General features: G+C 38.1%; 1 protein-coding gene across 1 annotated transcript; it reads left to right on the top strand.

Moving 5' to 3' along the window:
- The first annotated feature begins 2800 nt into the window (after positions 1-2800).
- On the top strand, positions 2801-9445 carry LOC117338505. The gene is made up of 3 exons (XM_033899861.1): positions 2801-2947; positions 3372-9132; positions 9338-9445. The coding sequence occupies exons 2-3, from the start codon at positions 3646-3648 to the stop codon at positions 9443-9445; spliced, it is 5595 nt and encodes a 1864-aa protein (XP_033755752.1). The 5' UTR covers positions 2801-2947; positions 3372-3645.
- The last annotated feature ends 8234 nt before the right edge of the window (positions 9446-17679 follow it).

Here is a 17679-nt window from a genome sequence, read left to right as displayed (position 1 = left end):
AAACCCCGTTATTCCAAATCTGGCAAAACACCCCTTAACCCTTGATCAACAACGACATTGTCATCTTTCTTCAGCCACTGTATCCAGAATGAAACCATTAGGCTATGCTCATGAATCTCAAATAGCTCTGATTCATCTTGCCACGATAGGAGATTCTTTGGAGATTGTGGTTAGAACTCAGGATTAAATAGTTATGTACCGTCAAGTATGACAGTTGCTCGATTGCCAAAACATTCTTCGAATAACACTGTGTTGTGTTCCAGAATGTTTTCTCTTGTATGATGTTCACGTCCAAGGAACAATGGAACATACGTTATGTCTAATGCTTTTACTACGGAAAGCAATGTTTCCGATTCCACATTTCCCCGGAACAAAAACAGTGCATCATCGTGGTTTGGAGTGTAAATACCAGTGTCATTAGAGCACGAATAATGTGGAAGGATTTCTAGAAACTGTCCAGGCCCAATAATCTGTATCATCCAGAGAGGAACAAACGCAGAGTAAATGAAGACTCCTACATTAATAGCATATGTGATATCTCCAGAAGATCATTGATGATTTCCTTTGAACTGGAATGTAGCCGAGAAGTCAGGATTTCTCCTTAATCTGTGTAAATTGCAACGTTAGAGTTCGGATCTTTCCCTATAAGATGATGTGAACACATATGTGAGGACCAAGGACATCGCAGCTTATGATGAAAGACGTGTTAGTGTTTCAGGAGCTTGTGCAAAATGGTTTTGATTTAAACTATTCATACATAGTGTGCATTTGGTGTGGGGAGGCTGGCAATAACATATATCTGCTATGGATAGTAATGGGATGCTCAGCCGTTTTTCAAAATCAACACTAACGTTTTGATCTTGAGGTTGCGGCTTTCCTTGAAACACTCCGCACACATGTCAACCTCTTGACCATCAGTAAAGGTATTGCCATCTGCTTGTAAAACATCGAGCAACCTATTGTACTGGGGAAGTCTAATGTCTCTAGCAGATGTCTTGGTTTTAATGTCTCTACTAAAGACAACTTCACAATCCGAATCTACACACCTAACTCTCGAGAACGGTACTGTATCGAGTGTTTAAATTCCCCGTCAGATGAAATTTGTTTAATAGCTTAGACGCGCTTTAATGCAATATTTAAAATTATGGACATAAAAGCTATTTACTTGAAGAAAATTCAAACGATAATGTCAAAAGAATAATGATATTGGGGTATATGTTGTATATTTATTTGTAGATATGTTTAATCACTATCGTGTAATATCACGTAATACATTTTATCGTAATTCACGTCCTAAATACATGTATAATTAGCAGCGATGGGCATGTAAGGATGTGGCCTACACATGTCGGCATCATTTGTATGTGTATTACGGATTATATATTAGGAAAAGAACATGTGTGCATCAAGGTTTGGAGTGTTACAGGGTGGTCTGTTATGTCCACTATCGTTCAACAAGTCATTGGGGTGACACACATCAAAGTAAAAAAACCACCTTGCACAAATGGTAAAGTTTTGATCTTCGGACAGGGTTAGGGTAAATAATAAAGCTCTCTTTACGCTAAACTATTTTGAATGGACTGAATATGGAAGACATTCAAAATGTTAATGGTTCACCGAAAGTTAACTTTTTCCACAAAATACTTAAAAATAAATATTATCGTCTGTATACTTACTGTTTTAGTATTTTGGTATTTAATTAATGGTTCAAACTTTCATATTTCGCTAATGAATAATATTTTTTAATCCATTTTTGACAATCTGAGTTCTTAGTTTAGTAATTTAAGTACGTAATTGGTTTATTAGGCAAATGCATGTAAAATATATAGCCAAATAACTTTGATGGTACAAAGCAATGTGTCAATGAATGGTTTCAAAGTGCAAAAAAATATATGGGAAATTAAAATTGCTGGAAACCCAACCTTCGTCTGGAGCATATTTTGATAAATGAATCCATTTTGTATAACAGTGGTTCCATCCCCAAGGGCCAGAAAGACAGAGCCCAATAGAATAAATTCACCTAATTCTTTAAAATAATTCTTTGGGAAGACAGGATTTGGTCCAAATTTTGTTTGAATCATTTTTGGGTAAAGAAACTAATTTTGTATTAACAATTGAACTGGCTCCCTATAGATTGGAGGGACAAAGTCTAAGAGAGATATAAAAGATAAAGTATTTAAAAAACTTCTTAAGAACGGCCTGATCAAATATGGTCCGGATGATCATTAGGTGAAAGAAAGAAAATATTGTACAAAAGGAAGGACTGGCTCCTAAGGAGTTTGAGGGGTGGGGCTCATGGAGAATAACTATTTTAATCTTTTCAGTGATCTGATATATAAAAATGGTATACTCAGGTAAGATAGATTGCCTACTTCCGTTCCACAGTCGATGCATCGTCCGATCTTTAAGTGTTACACCTTTGTTGATAAAGTAGAAATAGAGGCGGACATTACCTGGATGCAGACACCTGTGATATACATAAAATTATGTACATACAGTTACATTGGGTTGGTATATATTTAACCCAAGCAGTTCCAGTATAACTGAAATTCAAGTGATCTTCTATTGGTAGCAATTACACGGTGTGTTGAGGTTTCCCTGGGTGATAATGTAGAATGCCAGGGTGTTTACTGTATCTATAATACAAATTTTAAAGAAAGATACTTTTATATTGATTTTTAAAATTAGATATACACGTATATGTTAACCACAACGCCATAGCCAGTCTCGTTTATCCCACTTAAGTGCTTAAACTAGAGTCTCTAAGTATAGATAGTTTCACAGAGGTGACATTGTGATGGTCTAAGTCCGGAATCTGTTGTCCGGAAATTAGAGTCCGCCTCTATCCGCATATTAGTGTATTAGTTACAAGTTCCCATGTCTACAGTACCATGTGGAAGCGTCGCTGTCACGCTATTGTTTTCGGATATACTGGCCTCCCTAAGGAGTAAGTGTTGATAATTAATATGTGGTTTAATGCATAATATATCTATGATGCTTGTTATTATGTCATATGCATATATTCTCATCTTGTAAGTTTGGTAAATCGTGTTAGGCTTGGCCGAGTAGGTCCCGCCATATTTCAATCAAGTGTCGTCTGCTGGTTTGTTTATACATTGAATACATGTTATAACTTGGACAAATGACATTCGAATAACCTCATTTGAGCTGTTTAAATCTTTATTATTAAGAATATGAAAGATAGTGAGCAATTTCTCATAATTTTATCCGGTAGGAACATATAATGTGTTGTATTTCATTGTATTTGTAACATGATTTATTAGGAGGAACAGTTATTGGTCTGTCCGAGACGATTACTCTTTCTGTTGGTTTCCTAACTTTTGTTATTTTTGGTTTTGTTTTCTTTGTAGTTTTTTACCCTCTCTTGAGGTGTGTGATGCAAATAAAGGGAGTCTACATCGACTTTATTCGTCCTTTATGATTATGAAGCATGATACATCACAGTAAAAAATCCTTTGACCTGGCCTGAAGTAGTTTGACCTTGCCTGCTGTAGTTTGACCTTGCCTGCTGTAGTTTGACCTTGCCTGCAGTAAGATGACCTGGCCTGCAGTACACAGCAGTAGTAATGTATCCTTCGTATCACCAATAGAATTGAATTGTTTTCAACTTTAATTTGTTTACTGATGGATGTCCGCCAAAATAGGAAGATGACAGAGTCCGGTGTGAATCTTTATGAAGAAAAGGTGTCGCATTATACAACCAAATTATTGAAAATCAAAAGGGACATTGACTTTATCATCGATTCCTCAGAAAATATAGATCTTGCCCAGGGCCAGCAAATTATTGATGACATACAAAAACTGTTAGCTCGCTATGAAGCGAAAGCTAAAAAGTTTGAACAATTCTTACAAGGGACTCGCACAGATCATAGTGCCAGTGAAGAGGCAGCTCATCGTCTCACATCTGCAGCTTTACATGATAAAGTGACGTCATTTATAGAGCACTTACAGTCCTTGTTGCCGTCAATTTCACACAAGATGCTGTCAACCAGACGGTCAGGTGTTTCAGGGTCGAGTCGGTTGACTGAAATGTTGGTAAAACATACAGCCAAAGTTGAAAAGGCAAGATCTCGCATGAAATATGCACAAGAGGAGGCTGAATTGATAAAACAAGAGGCAGCTTTACAGGCAAGTAGGAATTTATTAAATCTGAAGAGAGAATTAGAAGTAGCTGAGACTGGACTTAATGCAATTCACAAAGCTTTTGACTTTAGATCTTCAAATGCTAGCAATAAAGATTCTGCAAGTAAGCGAGGCAGTTATATTGGGTCAGAGACCAATCGTCACATTTTGCGCTATGTAGAGGAGAATAAAGACAATAATGTATCTCCACCTATTGTTCCTACAGAAGATGTTACTCAGGATGAACCAATAGAAACTGTTGTACAGATTCCCTCTACTGGAGCGGCTGATACTACACGTGTTCTTAACCCTAGTGCTGTTGCGTTTAAGCCTGAAAATAAAAATGAGGCATTTGACTTAGCAAAATTAGTGGCAAAAAATCAACTTTTGCCTCAGAGACTTTCTCAATTTACAGATGAACCAGCTAGGTACCTAACCTGGAAATACGGCTTTCTTAATGTAATGGAAGAAGTTGGGGCGTCTATCTTGGAACATCTAGATCTGCTCGTAAATCATCTTGGTGCTGAGTCTAAAACACAAGCAGAGAACATACGCGCTTCTAATCCCAGGAATTCTCAGAAGGCTGTGGACGAAATTTGGAAGCGACTTGATAGCGAGTTTGGTAGTGCAGAAATTATCGAAAGAGCATTGAAACAACGAATATACCAGTTTCCGGATCTTAAGGAAAATGACACTAAGCGCTTTTTTGACCTATCAGATTTGGCAGCGGAGGTTGAATCCATTAAAACCGACACAGTGTTGGGACCAGTTTTTAGCTATTATGACACTTCTAGTGGGATAAATGATTTTGTTAGAAAATTACCTAAACGCTTGAGGGAAAAATGGGCCAATCAGTGTTATCGCTACAAAGAGACAAATCGAACGTCGCAAGTACCATTCTCAGTACTCACAAGATACTTGCGTGATCTGGCCCGTCTACGTAACGACCCCAGTTTTGATTTTGATGTTTCGTTTGTGAAGCCGAACAAAGTTCCTAGTACACAACAGAAATATAAACCCTTGTCACAGGATTCTCATCATCAAACTTCGATATCATCACGGAAGACCGAGGTTACTCCGGAAACCAACCCTAAAGGTGGGAAATGTCCTATTCATGGTGAAAATTCTAATCATCTACTGAAAGACTGTTTTAAATTCCGAAACAGAACTCTGAAAGATCGTAAAGACTTTGTATATAAAAATGGTTACTGTTTGAAGTGTTGCGGGCAGAAGCGCCATACAAGGAAAACATGTAAAGAAACTGTCAAGTGTAATGTTTGTGGTTCCCCAGATCACATCGGAATACTTCATCCAGACGCAGACTCTGGGAAACAGTATAAGGGGGAGAAATCACAAGATAATTACAGAAGTCAGCGACATCAAATACCTAGTGAAGACCACGAGGAGGAGAAGCTCCGAGTTGAAACTCACTGTACTGAGGTTTGTAGTACTCGTCACAGTACTAGTAAGTCGTGTGCTAAAATACTGCTTGTCAGTGTATTTCCCAATGGGCAGCCATCTCGAGCCCGCAATGTTTACTGTATGATTGATGACCAGAGTAATAAGTCATTGGCTACGTCAGCATTCTTCGACGCCTTTAGAGAATTTGGTCCAAGTGCAGAATATGTACTCACTTCATGTGCTGGCAAGTTTACTACCTCTGGTCGGAGAGCATCTGGATATGTAATACAATCTCTTGATGGTTCATGTACTCTGCAATCACCCTGTTTGATTGAGTGTAATGAGATCCCAAACAATCGTAGTGAAATTCCATCTCCAGAAGTGGCAGAGAATTACAGTCATTTACGAGACATCGCGTCACTTATTCCACCCGTGAACGACAGTGTGGAAATTGAAATTTTGATTGGTAGGGACTTGGTATCTGCACATCATGTTGTAGATCAACGTATCGATGGAGACTGGCTACCATTCGGCCAGAAGTTACCTCTTGGATGGGTTGTAATTGGTGATGTGTGTTTAGGTCGCGCACACCTACCGGAACAGGTCAGTGTGAGCAAAACATCAGTGTTCGCTAACGGCAGACCTACATACTTGCAGCCATGCGAGAGTGAACTCATGGTGAAGGAGGACCCTATCTTCGAACGAGTACCGGGAGATGAGAAACCTGGCTTGTCGATAGAGGACAAAAGGTTCCTTAGCACTATGGACACTGGATTCAAACAAACCCCTAGTGGACATTGGGAGGCACCCATGCCTTTTAAGAAGAATAGACCCTTTCTGCCTGACAACAAGAGTATGGCTCTTAAAAGAGCGAATTCGTTTGATCGGAGTCTCAAGTCGAACCCAGACAAACAGAAAAGAGTTATGGAATTCATGGAGAAACTTTTCGGTAATAAGCACGCAGAGTTAGCACCAGCTTTACCAGATTCTACAGAGAAATGGTATTTGCCACTGTTTGCAGTTCAACATCCTAAGAAGCCTGATAGTATACGTGTGGTGTTTGACTCATCTGCCAAGTGCCAGAATTTATCGCTCAACGACGTTCTGTTACAAGGACCCGATATGTTGAACAGCCTGCTTGGTATCTTACTTAGATTTCGTCGTGAAAGAATTGCAGTCACCATGGACGTAGAGCAAATGTTCTACAACTTTCAGGTTCCTGAGGTGCAACGTCGCTTCCTACGTTTTTTGTGGCACAAGAACAATGATTTGAGTGAGCCGTTAGTTGAGTATCAGATGACAAGACATGTTTTCGGCAACACTGCCTCTCCTGCTGTTGCTAATTTCGGCTTGCGTAAGGCTGTAGAAAATTCTGATCAGGACGTGCAGAACTTAGTGGGTAAAGACTTCTATGTTGACGATGGTCTGTTGTCATGTAGGACCCAGTCTGAGGCTATTGACATTGTGGAACGCACAAAACACGCTCTCCAAGAGAATGGAGAAATCAGACTTCATAAGTTTGCTTCAAATAGCAGGGATGTGCTTAATGCTTTTTGTCAGAAAGACCTGGCTAAGGATCTCAAAGATATTGATCTCCTGACAGAAACTCTCCCCACGCAAAGGAGCTTAGGACTTTTGTGGGATACAGAAACTGATTCGTTCACTTTCAAGGTTAACCAAGTGGAGAAAGTTTACACGCGTCGTGGCCTGTTATCAACAATCAATAGTATATATGATCCTCTCGGATTTGCTCAGCCGTTCACTATTCGGGGAAAACTACTGCTTCGGGAAATGATGTCCGTCACCTCAAGCAATGACTGGGATGATCCTCTACCTGAGTCACTCTATGGCCAGTGGTGTTTGTGGGTTAATTCTATGCACAACCTTGAGAATCTTAGCATACCACGCGTCTACTGCGACATCTCTTTTGATGACGCTTTGAGAAGGGAAGTTCTTGTGTTTGCTGATGCGTCGAAGGATGCGATAGCGGCTGTCGCATACCTCAAACTTTATGATCCTAGTAGATTTAGCATTGGCTTTCTGTTAGGAAAGGCTAAATTAGCACCTACGCATGGACATACAGTTCCGCGATTAGAGTTGTGCGCTGCGGTACTCGCTACAGAAATTGCTGAGACCATTCGGGTCCAACTCGATATTCCTCAGGATAGCTTTCAGTTCTTTTCTGATAGTCAAGTCGTACTTGGATATATATCAAACGAAAGTCGTAGATTCTACGTATATGTGGGAAACAGAGTGAGCAAGATTCGTCTGTTCAGCAAACCGACTCAGTGGAATTTTGTTCCGTCGGAGTGTAACCCTGCAGATGTAGCTACTAGAGGTCTAGACGCTTTGTTATTGCCAGACTCTAGTTGGATTCTTGGCCCCGATATCAAGCATAGAACTTCCCCGGATGGCTATGATTTAATAGACCCGGATCATGACTTGGAAATCCGTCCTGAAGTAAACTGTTTAAAAATGGAGCAGTCGGAGGATATGATAGATGTTCCCGAGAAGAAAGTAAAACAGACAGATTGTGGAAAGGTGCCAGAGGGATTCTCTAAGAGATTCACCAGATTTTCAAACTGGAAAAGACTTGTGAGAGTTGTTGCCCGTATAAAGTTCTTGGCAGCTCATATCCGGAAGGACAGAGAACGCTTACCTGATCGATTTGATGAACCAGAATTTCTGCAAGAAAGTGAGCGTGCCATCATTGCAGTAGCTCAACAAGATGCATTCAGTTCAGAGTTCCAACGTATCCATGCTGGAAAGGAAATTCCTCATTCAAGTTCTCTCAAAACTCTTACTCCAGTTATTGGTACAGATGGACTTTTACATGTAGGAGGTCGCCTTAACAAGATCGACAATGAGATTATCGGCTCAGGATTAAGGAACCCTGTTATACTTCCCAAGAGCCATCACGTGACGTTTCTGGTGGTTCGTCATTTTCATCAAAAAGTAGTTCACCAGGGTCGTAAGTTTACAGAAGGAGCTGTTCGCACAGGTGGATATTGGGTCGTGAGTTGCAGGAAAATGGTTAACTTTATTATTCACAATTGTGTTACCTGCAAGAAACTTCGTGGTCAGTTTGGTCAACAGTATATGGCAGATCTTCCTACTGACAGATGCACTCCTTCACCACCTTTTTCATATGTCGGTGTGGATACGTTTGGACCTTGGCCTATCTCATTCCGGCGGACCAGAGGAGGATCTGCAACGCAGAAACGATGGGCTTTGTTGTTCACGTGTCTTGTGACAAGAGCCATACATATAGAGGTGATAGAACAACTTTCCAGCTCGTCTTTTATTAACGCCTTACGACGGTTTATTTCTGTGCGTGGACCGGTCATCCAATTTCGTTCCGACAGGGGCACGAATTTTGTGGGAGCGACAGAAGATCTGGCCATTGACGCAAGATTCGTTGAGAATGATCATGTTGCTGACTTCTTATCAGACGGCAAAATCAAGTGGATTTTCAACCCACCCTACTCGCCTCACATGGGTGGCGCTTGGGAAAGGTTAATTGGTGTCGCCAAGAACATCTTGAACTCTATGTTGCTTCAACAGCAAAGGAAAAGTCTCACACACGAGGTATTGACCACTCTTATGTCTGAAGTTTGTGCAATTGTGAACAATAGACCGTTAGTGGATGTATTCAGTGATCCAGAGTCACCTGTTCTTCTTACGCCGTCTATGCTGTTGACAAGTAAGACTAGTTGTGATGTCAACCCGTTCCCTCCTTACAACACAAAGGATGTGTTGCGCTCGACATGGAAACACGTGCAATCACTTGCAGAGGAATTCTGGAGGAGATGGAGGAATGAGTATCTTCACGGTTTACAATTGCGAAAGAAGTGGCAAAAACACACCAAGAACCTTCAACCGGGAGACCTGGTCCTCTTAAAAGACGGGGAGCGCTCTCGAAATGAATGGCCGGTTGGAATAGTTGAAAGAACATTTCCAAGTAACGACTGTGCAGTACGAAAGGTTGAGATTACTGTTGTGAGAGACAATAAACGTGTATTGTATGTCAGACCAGTTACCGAACTGGTAACACTTTTGGAAACAGATGAGTGACGCGGACATTTTCTTGTGTTGTATCATTTCCAAAGACTGTGATTGATGTCTGAAATTGTTTCATAGCGTTTAGATTTGATTATTCATTTATGAATACTGTATTATATTTAGAATATTGTAGTTAAGAAATTATCTTATGATTGAATTGTTGTAAATGATTTCTCTTGAAATCAGAGGAGGAGTGTGATGGTCTAAGTCCGGAATCTGTTGTCCGGAAATTAGAGTCCGCCTCTATCCGCATATTAGTGTATTAGTTACAAGTTCCCATGTCTACAGTACCATGTGGAAGCGTCGCTGTCACGCTATTGTTTTCGGATATACTGGCCTCCCTAAGGAGTAAGTGTTGATAATTAATATGTGGTTTAATGCATAATATATCTATGATGCTTGTTATTATGTCATATGCATATATTCTCATCTTGTAAGTTTGGTAAATCGTGTTAGGCTTGGCCGAGTAGGTCCCGCCATATTTCAATCAAGTGTCGTCTGCTGGTTTGTTTATACATTGAATACATGTTATAACTTGGACAAATGACATTCGAATAACCTCATTTGAGCTGTTTAAATCTTTATTATTAAGAATATGAAAGATAGTGAGCAATTTCTCATAATTTTATCCGGTAGGAACATATAATGTGTTGTATTTCATTGTATTTGTAACATGATTTATTAGGAGGAACAGTTATTGGTCTGTCCGAGACGATTACTCTTTCTGTTGGTTTCCTAACTTTTGTTATTTTTGGTTTTGTTTTCTTTGTAGTTTTTTACCCTCTCTTGAGGTGTGTGATGCAAATAAAGGGAGTCTACATCGACTTTATTCGTCCTTTATGATTATGAAGCATGATACATCACAGACATCTTAGACCAAAGGCTATGTTATTCTACTTAAATGTATCACTACGCTTACCTCATGTATGCCAATATGACATATTTGGTATCAAAATAACAGTGAATGTAAAAACTGTAAACTGTTATAATTGATTTTCTTTACATTACCCTGTAAAAATTATTCACCATTTTTGTTAGGGTACCCCTTGCAGTCAACTTTGTGTTATGCAAGGAAAGTCCACTACGATTATCAGAAGTACTAATGACTAATCATTTATGTGGTTATGGTTAATTTTTATGCCTCTACAAGCTGTGACAAAAATTGATGTGGGGGCAAATATGCTGACCCCATCTTTTCATACTGAAATTGATAGTCCCTGCTGTCTGATCAAGTGTATTTGTACACAGGCATAAGTAATTTAACCACTTTAAGGCAGTTCCTTGTCGAAGCCACTCCAATTAGACGCTATACAGATTACAGAAAAAACACACGTATACAAAATGGTTTCAAAACTTTGTGAAAAAACGAGATATGCAGTGAGAGTTATTCCCCCTCTAACCTAATTTCGACGAAAATTCAGCTGTAGCTACCGATTAACGATAGTCTTCTAAACTTGCGATGTTTGGTCACACCAGGGAGTAACAGTTGGTATAAATGTCGGCTCCATATCAGGTCAATATCACGATAATAAAGCTTTCCAAGAAAGGCATGTTCGTAAATATTACAGGAGCAATAAATATGTCTAGCAGAGCGAAATAGCTGGTGTAAATATCCGACATGTCTGATGTTTCTGAAAGTCAATCTAGACAGCTTTAGAGTAGCCACCATAAAAACACAATACATATAGAAAGGTGAATATGTTTTGCACACTGAGTCACATGGCAATTTCTCCACATAGATCATCTGAGATGATTGAAACGTTCACTCATTTACTGCAGTTCTATTGAACTATGTGTAACGTAGACTGACTTAGTCACGTGACTTTACAGATAGGCCACATCTGTGTGAAAACAAATCCTTATATATAACAAGCAATTTGGGAAAACTCAATTGTCATGTATACAATTCAAATAAACGGAGGATGGTCTGAGTCTACAAAGAAAGAAAGTCATCGTTAAATCAAAGTTATCACACAGAAAGGCATTTGCGTTTTTTTTGTTTTTTAGTTTTTTGTTTTTGTTTTTATACTTTCCTCTGATGGGGTTTATTGAAACGCATATCATGTACATGTATTAAAGTCTTATTAATAGAAAAAAATGTCTGAATGTGACATTCTTTCCCAGATTTCAGTTAAATACACAGAAACTTACTTTTCCCTTTATATACAACTATTATCATCAACAAAATAGATGTTATTTGTTCATCATTCGGCCACATCTTACTGTCGTATTAGTATTGGCGCACCCGTCTACACGAAAGTGCGATATGGCCGAAATCTGCCACCCTATTTATTAGAATAGAAAAAAAACATATAAAATATCCATTTGCCTGCTTTATAGACACAAGTACCAATTACATTCCATACCTTCAGACGTAGTTTTAGCTAAGGTTTTAAGCTTACAAAAACAGTAAGTGTTGAAAAACGATACAATGACACAAGAGTTCTTAGGTAAGAAAAATAAACAATGATATACACAAGTTATTTTCTTCCCTTGAAACATTGCTCGCCTAAATAATGAGACGGTATTACATTTGTGGTACACTGTCAGCGGCGTAGCAATAACGTATGTGTACATGCTTAAGCATACACTCGATTCCATCCAGATATTTTGTCTTACCTTTGTTTTTACCCAACTTTGAAAATCGTGTTGCTTTGATCAACACATATGCATAAATATGTACATATATTATATAACATCAAACTATCTTTTTTCCGCGTGTAGTATACATGTACATGTATATTAATTTTGATAAGAAATATTTTGCCATTCGAATATATTCGGTTCTGATTATTGTTGTAATAATTCAATGTTCAATGTTTAAAGTTTATTCCCGCTAACCGACCAAGATGGCAGAGCGTCAAATTACCGAACTTATTAATGTTGACCGGACATTTTGATCTTTCGGGATCACAATTTAGGAAATGAAAACAAGAAGTCCAGCCTTCCTGAAACTATGTCTAGTGGCTCATCTCACGGCAAATCGCAGCGTTCCAAGCAAAAACCTCCTTATACTAACGTCATTTCAGAAAATGAACTGAAAGATGTGTTTTTCGTTCTCTTTTATTCACAACAAAGTATGTAATATACTGCTTACTTTATTTTCCTATCAGTAAACAAGTTGAGGATTTCATTAAACAGATATTTAATATATAGTTATCTGTATGTCTCTAAAATCAATTCTGTCAATTTTCTAAACTCCTTGTAATTCGCATAGTTTTAGTTGTGCCTACCACTACTAGTATACATCAATAAAAAAGAAAATAGGAAATGGCAACGGAAGGCCTATCATCACTTGCAAAGTTGCATATGCAGGGCAGTGGACACCTTCCGCAAAATCAGGCAAGGGACTAGTACTGGCACACTGTTTATCCATCAAGGTTTGACATATAGTTGATGACAAAAATAATTACTGCATTTTCTCACTTTTATCGAATAAAAAGGTGTTGGTGTTAATAGAAAAGATATTTGTGATAAGCTAAAACCCGACAGGTACAGGGGGCTTCGACTCTATAGCCCCTGGCCATGACCCCTTCTTGAAAGCATACAATCCTAAAAAAGATTTACTACGCCACTGACTGTGGAGGAACAGAGAAATGACAGGTCTGCTGTATCTCAATGCACGGCGACTAATTGTTGGGCCCGCCGCTGGGTCGGGGATAGTTTCTCTCTTTTCTTCTCCTCAGAGGACACAGAAGAGCCTAAGAATGAGGCCCGCTGTATCCAGCTGAATGTTTATCGTAGAAGGCGACTATAAGTGGACCCACTGAAGAATTAGGGACTTTCTTCCGTGTCCTCTAGTTAAACTGTTGGGGACATTGAATGCTTTGTTTTCCTCTATAGGTATGTCCCCTAACACCCGTCCTTATAAAACCAAGATTTAAAGATTTTTTTCACTCAGGACACACAAAGTGTGTAACAAGATGTCAATATGACAAAGCAATGTACATAGTTTACGGGGTAATACCATGCAGTTATAAGCAATGTTATCTCACTTTACATAGACAAAATAATAAGTACAACACAACAAAATATGAAATAATATACTTATCTATAATCAACTAGACATGCAAAGTTACAAGGTAATGGAATGTTTCTTATTTTCCTACCCTAGTTGTAACTGGTTCGTTTAATTCCTAAACAAACAAAACAAACGACGTGGAAGATAAACTTTTTGGCTAAAGCACCTACCGTAGTTATCGTCATGTTATCTACTGTTATTGTTCCTCAAATTCTATGAACACAACTCGGATAACCAGTATCGAAATTAACCAAACCGAGATTTTCTTACAAACAGAGATCTTTATATCAACATGTAAAACCAATGCTCCGAATCGTCAGCTGCACCATTACGTCAGCGGTTTTGGAGTTTTATCTCTCATCTTTGTGGTACATAATCTTAACCAGGATGCATATTTACTCGTTTTAATCTACAACATGCCTTCGCCTGCTGTTTGTTTGCTATTGTAAATTATTTGATCCGACTTCAAAACTGTAGCCCACCTAATAACATTTTTGTGTGATTATTAGAAACAATGATCTAACGGAAATAATGTTTTTTAATGTTTTACGTAGTCCGATGATACGATGAAATTGAACAATTGTACTTACTGTAACATATTATTTAACAGGGATTTGTTCAAGATTTTCATTCCAGACATATTTACAGTTATTAACTTGTTTTTCTTCACAAATACAGATGACCAATGTATTATAAACCATTGCTCTTTTAAGATAGACATCAGCGTTTGTTCGAATTAATAATTCTTATTTCATTTTACGGTAAAATCTATTTCTTTCCTAAATAATTCACTTGCTACAGAACATGTTTACTAGAACAGCGGTCGATTACAAGTACCTCGAGTAAAATATTCTAGACTATTGCACAGACGCCTATGATATATTTGTATACTATAACATAGAGCGAGGTGTCATCAGATTTTTATATTAGAGGTTACATTATTGGTGATGTCATTAATGACAGGTTTGGAAAGGGACCAAGTACAGATCCGTGATGGACTACTGCAGATATAAGTATAGTGCTAGATTTATACCTTCAAAGACAACCCTTTCTTGTCAGATTGGAAACCTTTGAACCAATCAAATAATCTACCTTTAATTCCATAAGTTTTTAATTTGTGTAAGAGAACCTAAATGCCAGACTCGATCAAAAGCTTTCTTATGTCACAGGAAAAAGCGTAAATCTTTACCTTGGTCTAAATTACTACTTATAGTATTATAAATATCAGTTAATTGATTTACTGTTGAGCAACTAGATCGAAATCCTGACTGGTTCTCACTTAACAATAATAATATAATTGTAAGTAAATTCAAAAATAATCTTTTCCAACATATAAATAAAGACAGGTGTAACAGCAATGGGTCTATAATTAATGAGGTCACTGATTTCACCTTTTCTTTTACAGAGTGCAGTGATTTTGGGAACTGGGATTTCTCCACTAGATGATGTTTTATTAAACAACAGTTTCAGTGGATATATCAAACACGGTGGAATATGTTTTACATTTATTGGTAACACTATCTTGCTCAGTTATATTAATATCAGATAGTTCCAAATGGGTCAGGGGAGGTAACTCAAGTAGCTTAGTGTTTACAGAGTCAATATCAATATTACTAAAGAAGTTGTTTAATGCTTCAGCTTTATCTTGTAGACTAATAAGGTATTCTTTGTAACATTTCAGAGGATATGATTTAGTTCTGGTATTAGTAATTTTGCCCATAGACTTGGCTATTTACCAACATTTCATGTAATCTATGACACTACTGTCCTGGAGTTTTCTACAGAATAGGGAGTGTTCTCCTGTGTTACATATTTACGACAAATGAAAACAAAAACACAATGGATATGTTGCTTCAATCGTGCCGGTTAGGATGATCCCCCACTTGTTTACGCCCTTTCTCTGTAGACACTCCTTCTGTTTACCTGTTCTCTGCCACGCTAACAGGATGGGCCATGATGTGTTGAGGAGCTGTTATCGCTACATAACGTATTAAGTTTGAGATGTACTACCTATAAAACATAACACGGAACTGTCATAGTAGACGATTACAAAACTGTTTATATCAGTATCGCAAAGTATGCACCAGATTTAAGATCCTGCATGTTTTGACTTTATGTTCTAATGCGGCTGTTTCAAACGAACATAAATCATTCATCACCACAAAACCAGCACCTGTATGGGAAGAAGCATCTGTAGTGATACAGCATTTATTGGTGACAAGTTACCAAGAAATCGACAAGAAGAATCGAAGCTTGTAGACGATAGTTAGATGACGTTCTTTTCCCGTGTCCCTCTATTATGTAGCCATGGTACGTCCTGATACGACTCGCCCAAATCGAATCTTCTGTGCCATCAGCATACGTCATCTGGTGGATTGCCTCTGTAAAGTAACATAATAAAGCCGAGAAGGTAACGGTTTTTTAGTTTTTATTTATTTTCTTGGGGGAGGAGGGGAGGAGGGGAGGAGGGGGAGGGGGAGTGCCATGACTACAAGGCTCGAAACACCTGAAATACTCCAAATGTACGTACTTATGTGCAACATTATGTATACGATTATTTAACTATGACACCAGTCGATCACGCATAACCCTGCCCTCCCTACACGTGTCTCTTGTACACGTGATAAAACATTTAACCAATCACAGATAACATTATAAAATGTGACGTTCAATGTGATTGGCTAAGTATAAAATTGTTTCCTGACCCCTGATCACGTGCTGAGTTGTAATCTAGGAGCAATGATTTGCTGATAGATAAAATGAAACCGTGAAGTAAAAAAAAGGTTAAAAAGATGGTATTTCACGGGGATTAAATATAAACTGTTTATCAGTTATTTCGTATGTTCCTTAACGAGATCAGAAACGGTCGATGAGACAACATAAACATATATGCAGAAGAATTCAATTCAATAAATTAATTGGACAGTTGATTTCCATTATATGCCAAAGTAACCGACACTTTACCCAACACAAAAGTAACGCATGTATTTTCTCCTCGTGACTGCTGGATCGCAGATTCTGTCGTTGTAAAGGATTCTAAGTTAGAGCGTTGTCTTTTTTTCTTTCGTCAGGTGTTATCAGCTTATTACTTTGACTGCTGTTCCATTCTGTATATTTTCAGTGGTGTATGTGATAATGTAATTTTATTTTTTTTACGATATTTGAGTTGTACAGTATAAATTAGTATTGCCTGTGTTGTGAAATACAATGGTAAATATCCAATGCATACCGACAGACAGTTACTCGACAACAACAATGATTCCCGGACTATGTATTTCTTATGAATTCGTTCCCGATCCCACCGTTGTAGTATGATATACTGGTCTTCTGTTTCACTTAAACTTGCTGGAACTTTTGCTCTTGATTAAAGTGCCACTCAAAACAACAAAACATTCCTAATGCGATACATATATTTATGCATGTCTATCTCTGAATTATGTTTACGTCATTTTTCACATTTAATTTATAAATACAAAGACGTTTCTCAGTTATATGTCCCTCATAAATACGATGGAATCAATCGCACATTGTGGATTTTATCTAGATGAATTATTTATCTAAGATGTATTACGATAATTTTTCTGGCAATTCTAACATAAGCTGGCACTCTCTCTGTGTTGTTGCTATTACATTCCTCGTGATTAGAAACAAACATATGCAAACGTGAAACAGTTTTATCATTCTGCGTTTTACATTTACACTCAAAATGGTAAACACGTACTTAGTTTGTATGTCATTGCACATCCGGCTGTGATACCGTAGATTTATCTTTCCATCGGTAAAAGACTTCAGTAATTAGACTGAATTCAAATCAAGGTGCCTTCACCGTATAAATAGTTGTAATATTAGATGGCGATACCGCAATAAAATACGTAGTCGTAAGGCTGGGGATAGTGGCCAAGTTTAACATATTACAATAAGGATTGATACGAATGCTTATTTGCACCATCTCTATTTTACGACATGCCGTAAATTAGTGTTGCTGTAATAAGACACGCCAGTTAATTAGTTTGAGGGTCGTTACCTCTAGATCTTTTATGGAGTGGTATCTG

This window comes from Pecten maximus, chromosome 11, assembly GCF_902652985.1.
Source record: "Pecten maximus chromosome 11, xPecMax1.1, whole genome shotgun sequence".
Taxonomy (NCBI): Eukaryota; Metazoa; Mollusca; class Bivalvia; order Pectinida; family Pectinidae; genus Pecten; species Pecten maximus.
This window is presented reverse-complemented; position numbering and strand designations above follow the sequence as displayed.

What these genes read in the sequence shown, in the direction of transcription:
- LOC117338505 (XM_033899861.1), top strand. Translation starts at nt 3,646, where the DNA reads ATGGATGTCCGCCAAAATAGGAAGATGACAGAGTCCGGTGTGAATCTT. An exon ending in GGAAAAGTCTCACACACGAG is followed by an intron (nt 9,133 to 9,337) that starts GTATTGACCACT and finishes AATCACTTGCAG; the next exon opens with AGGAATTCTGGAGGAGATGG.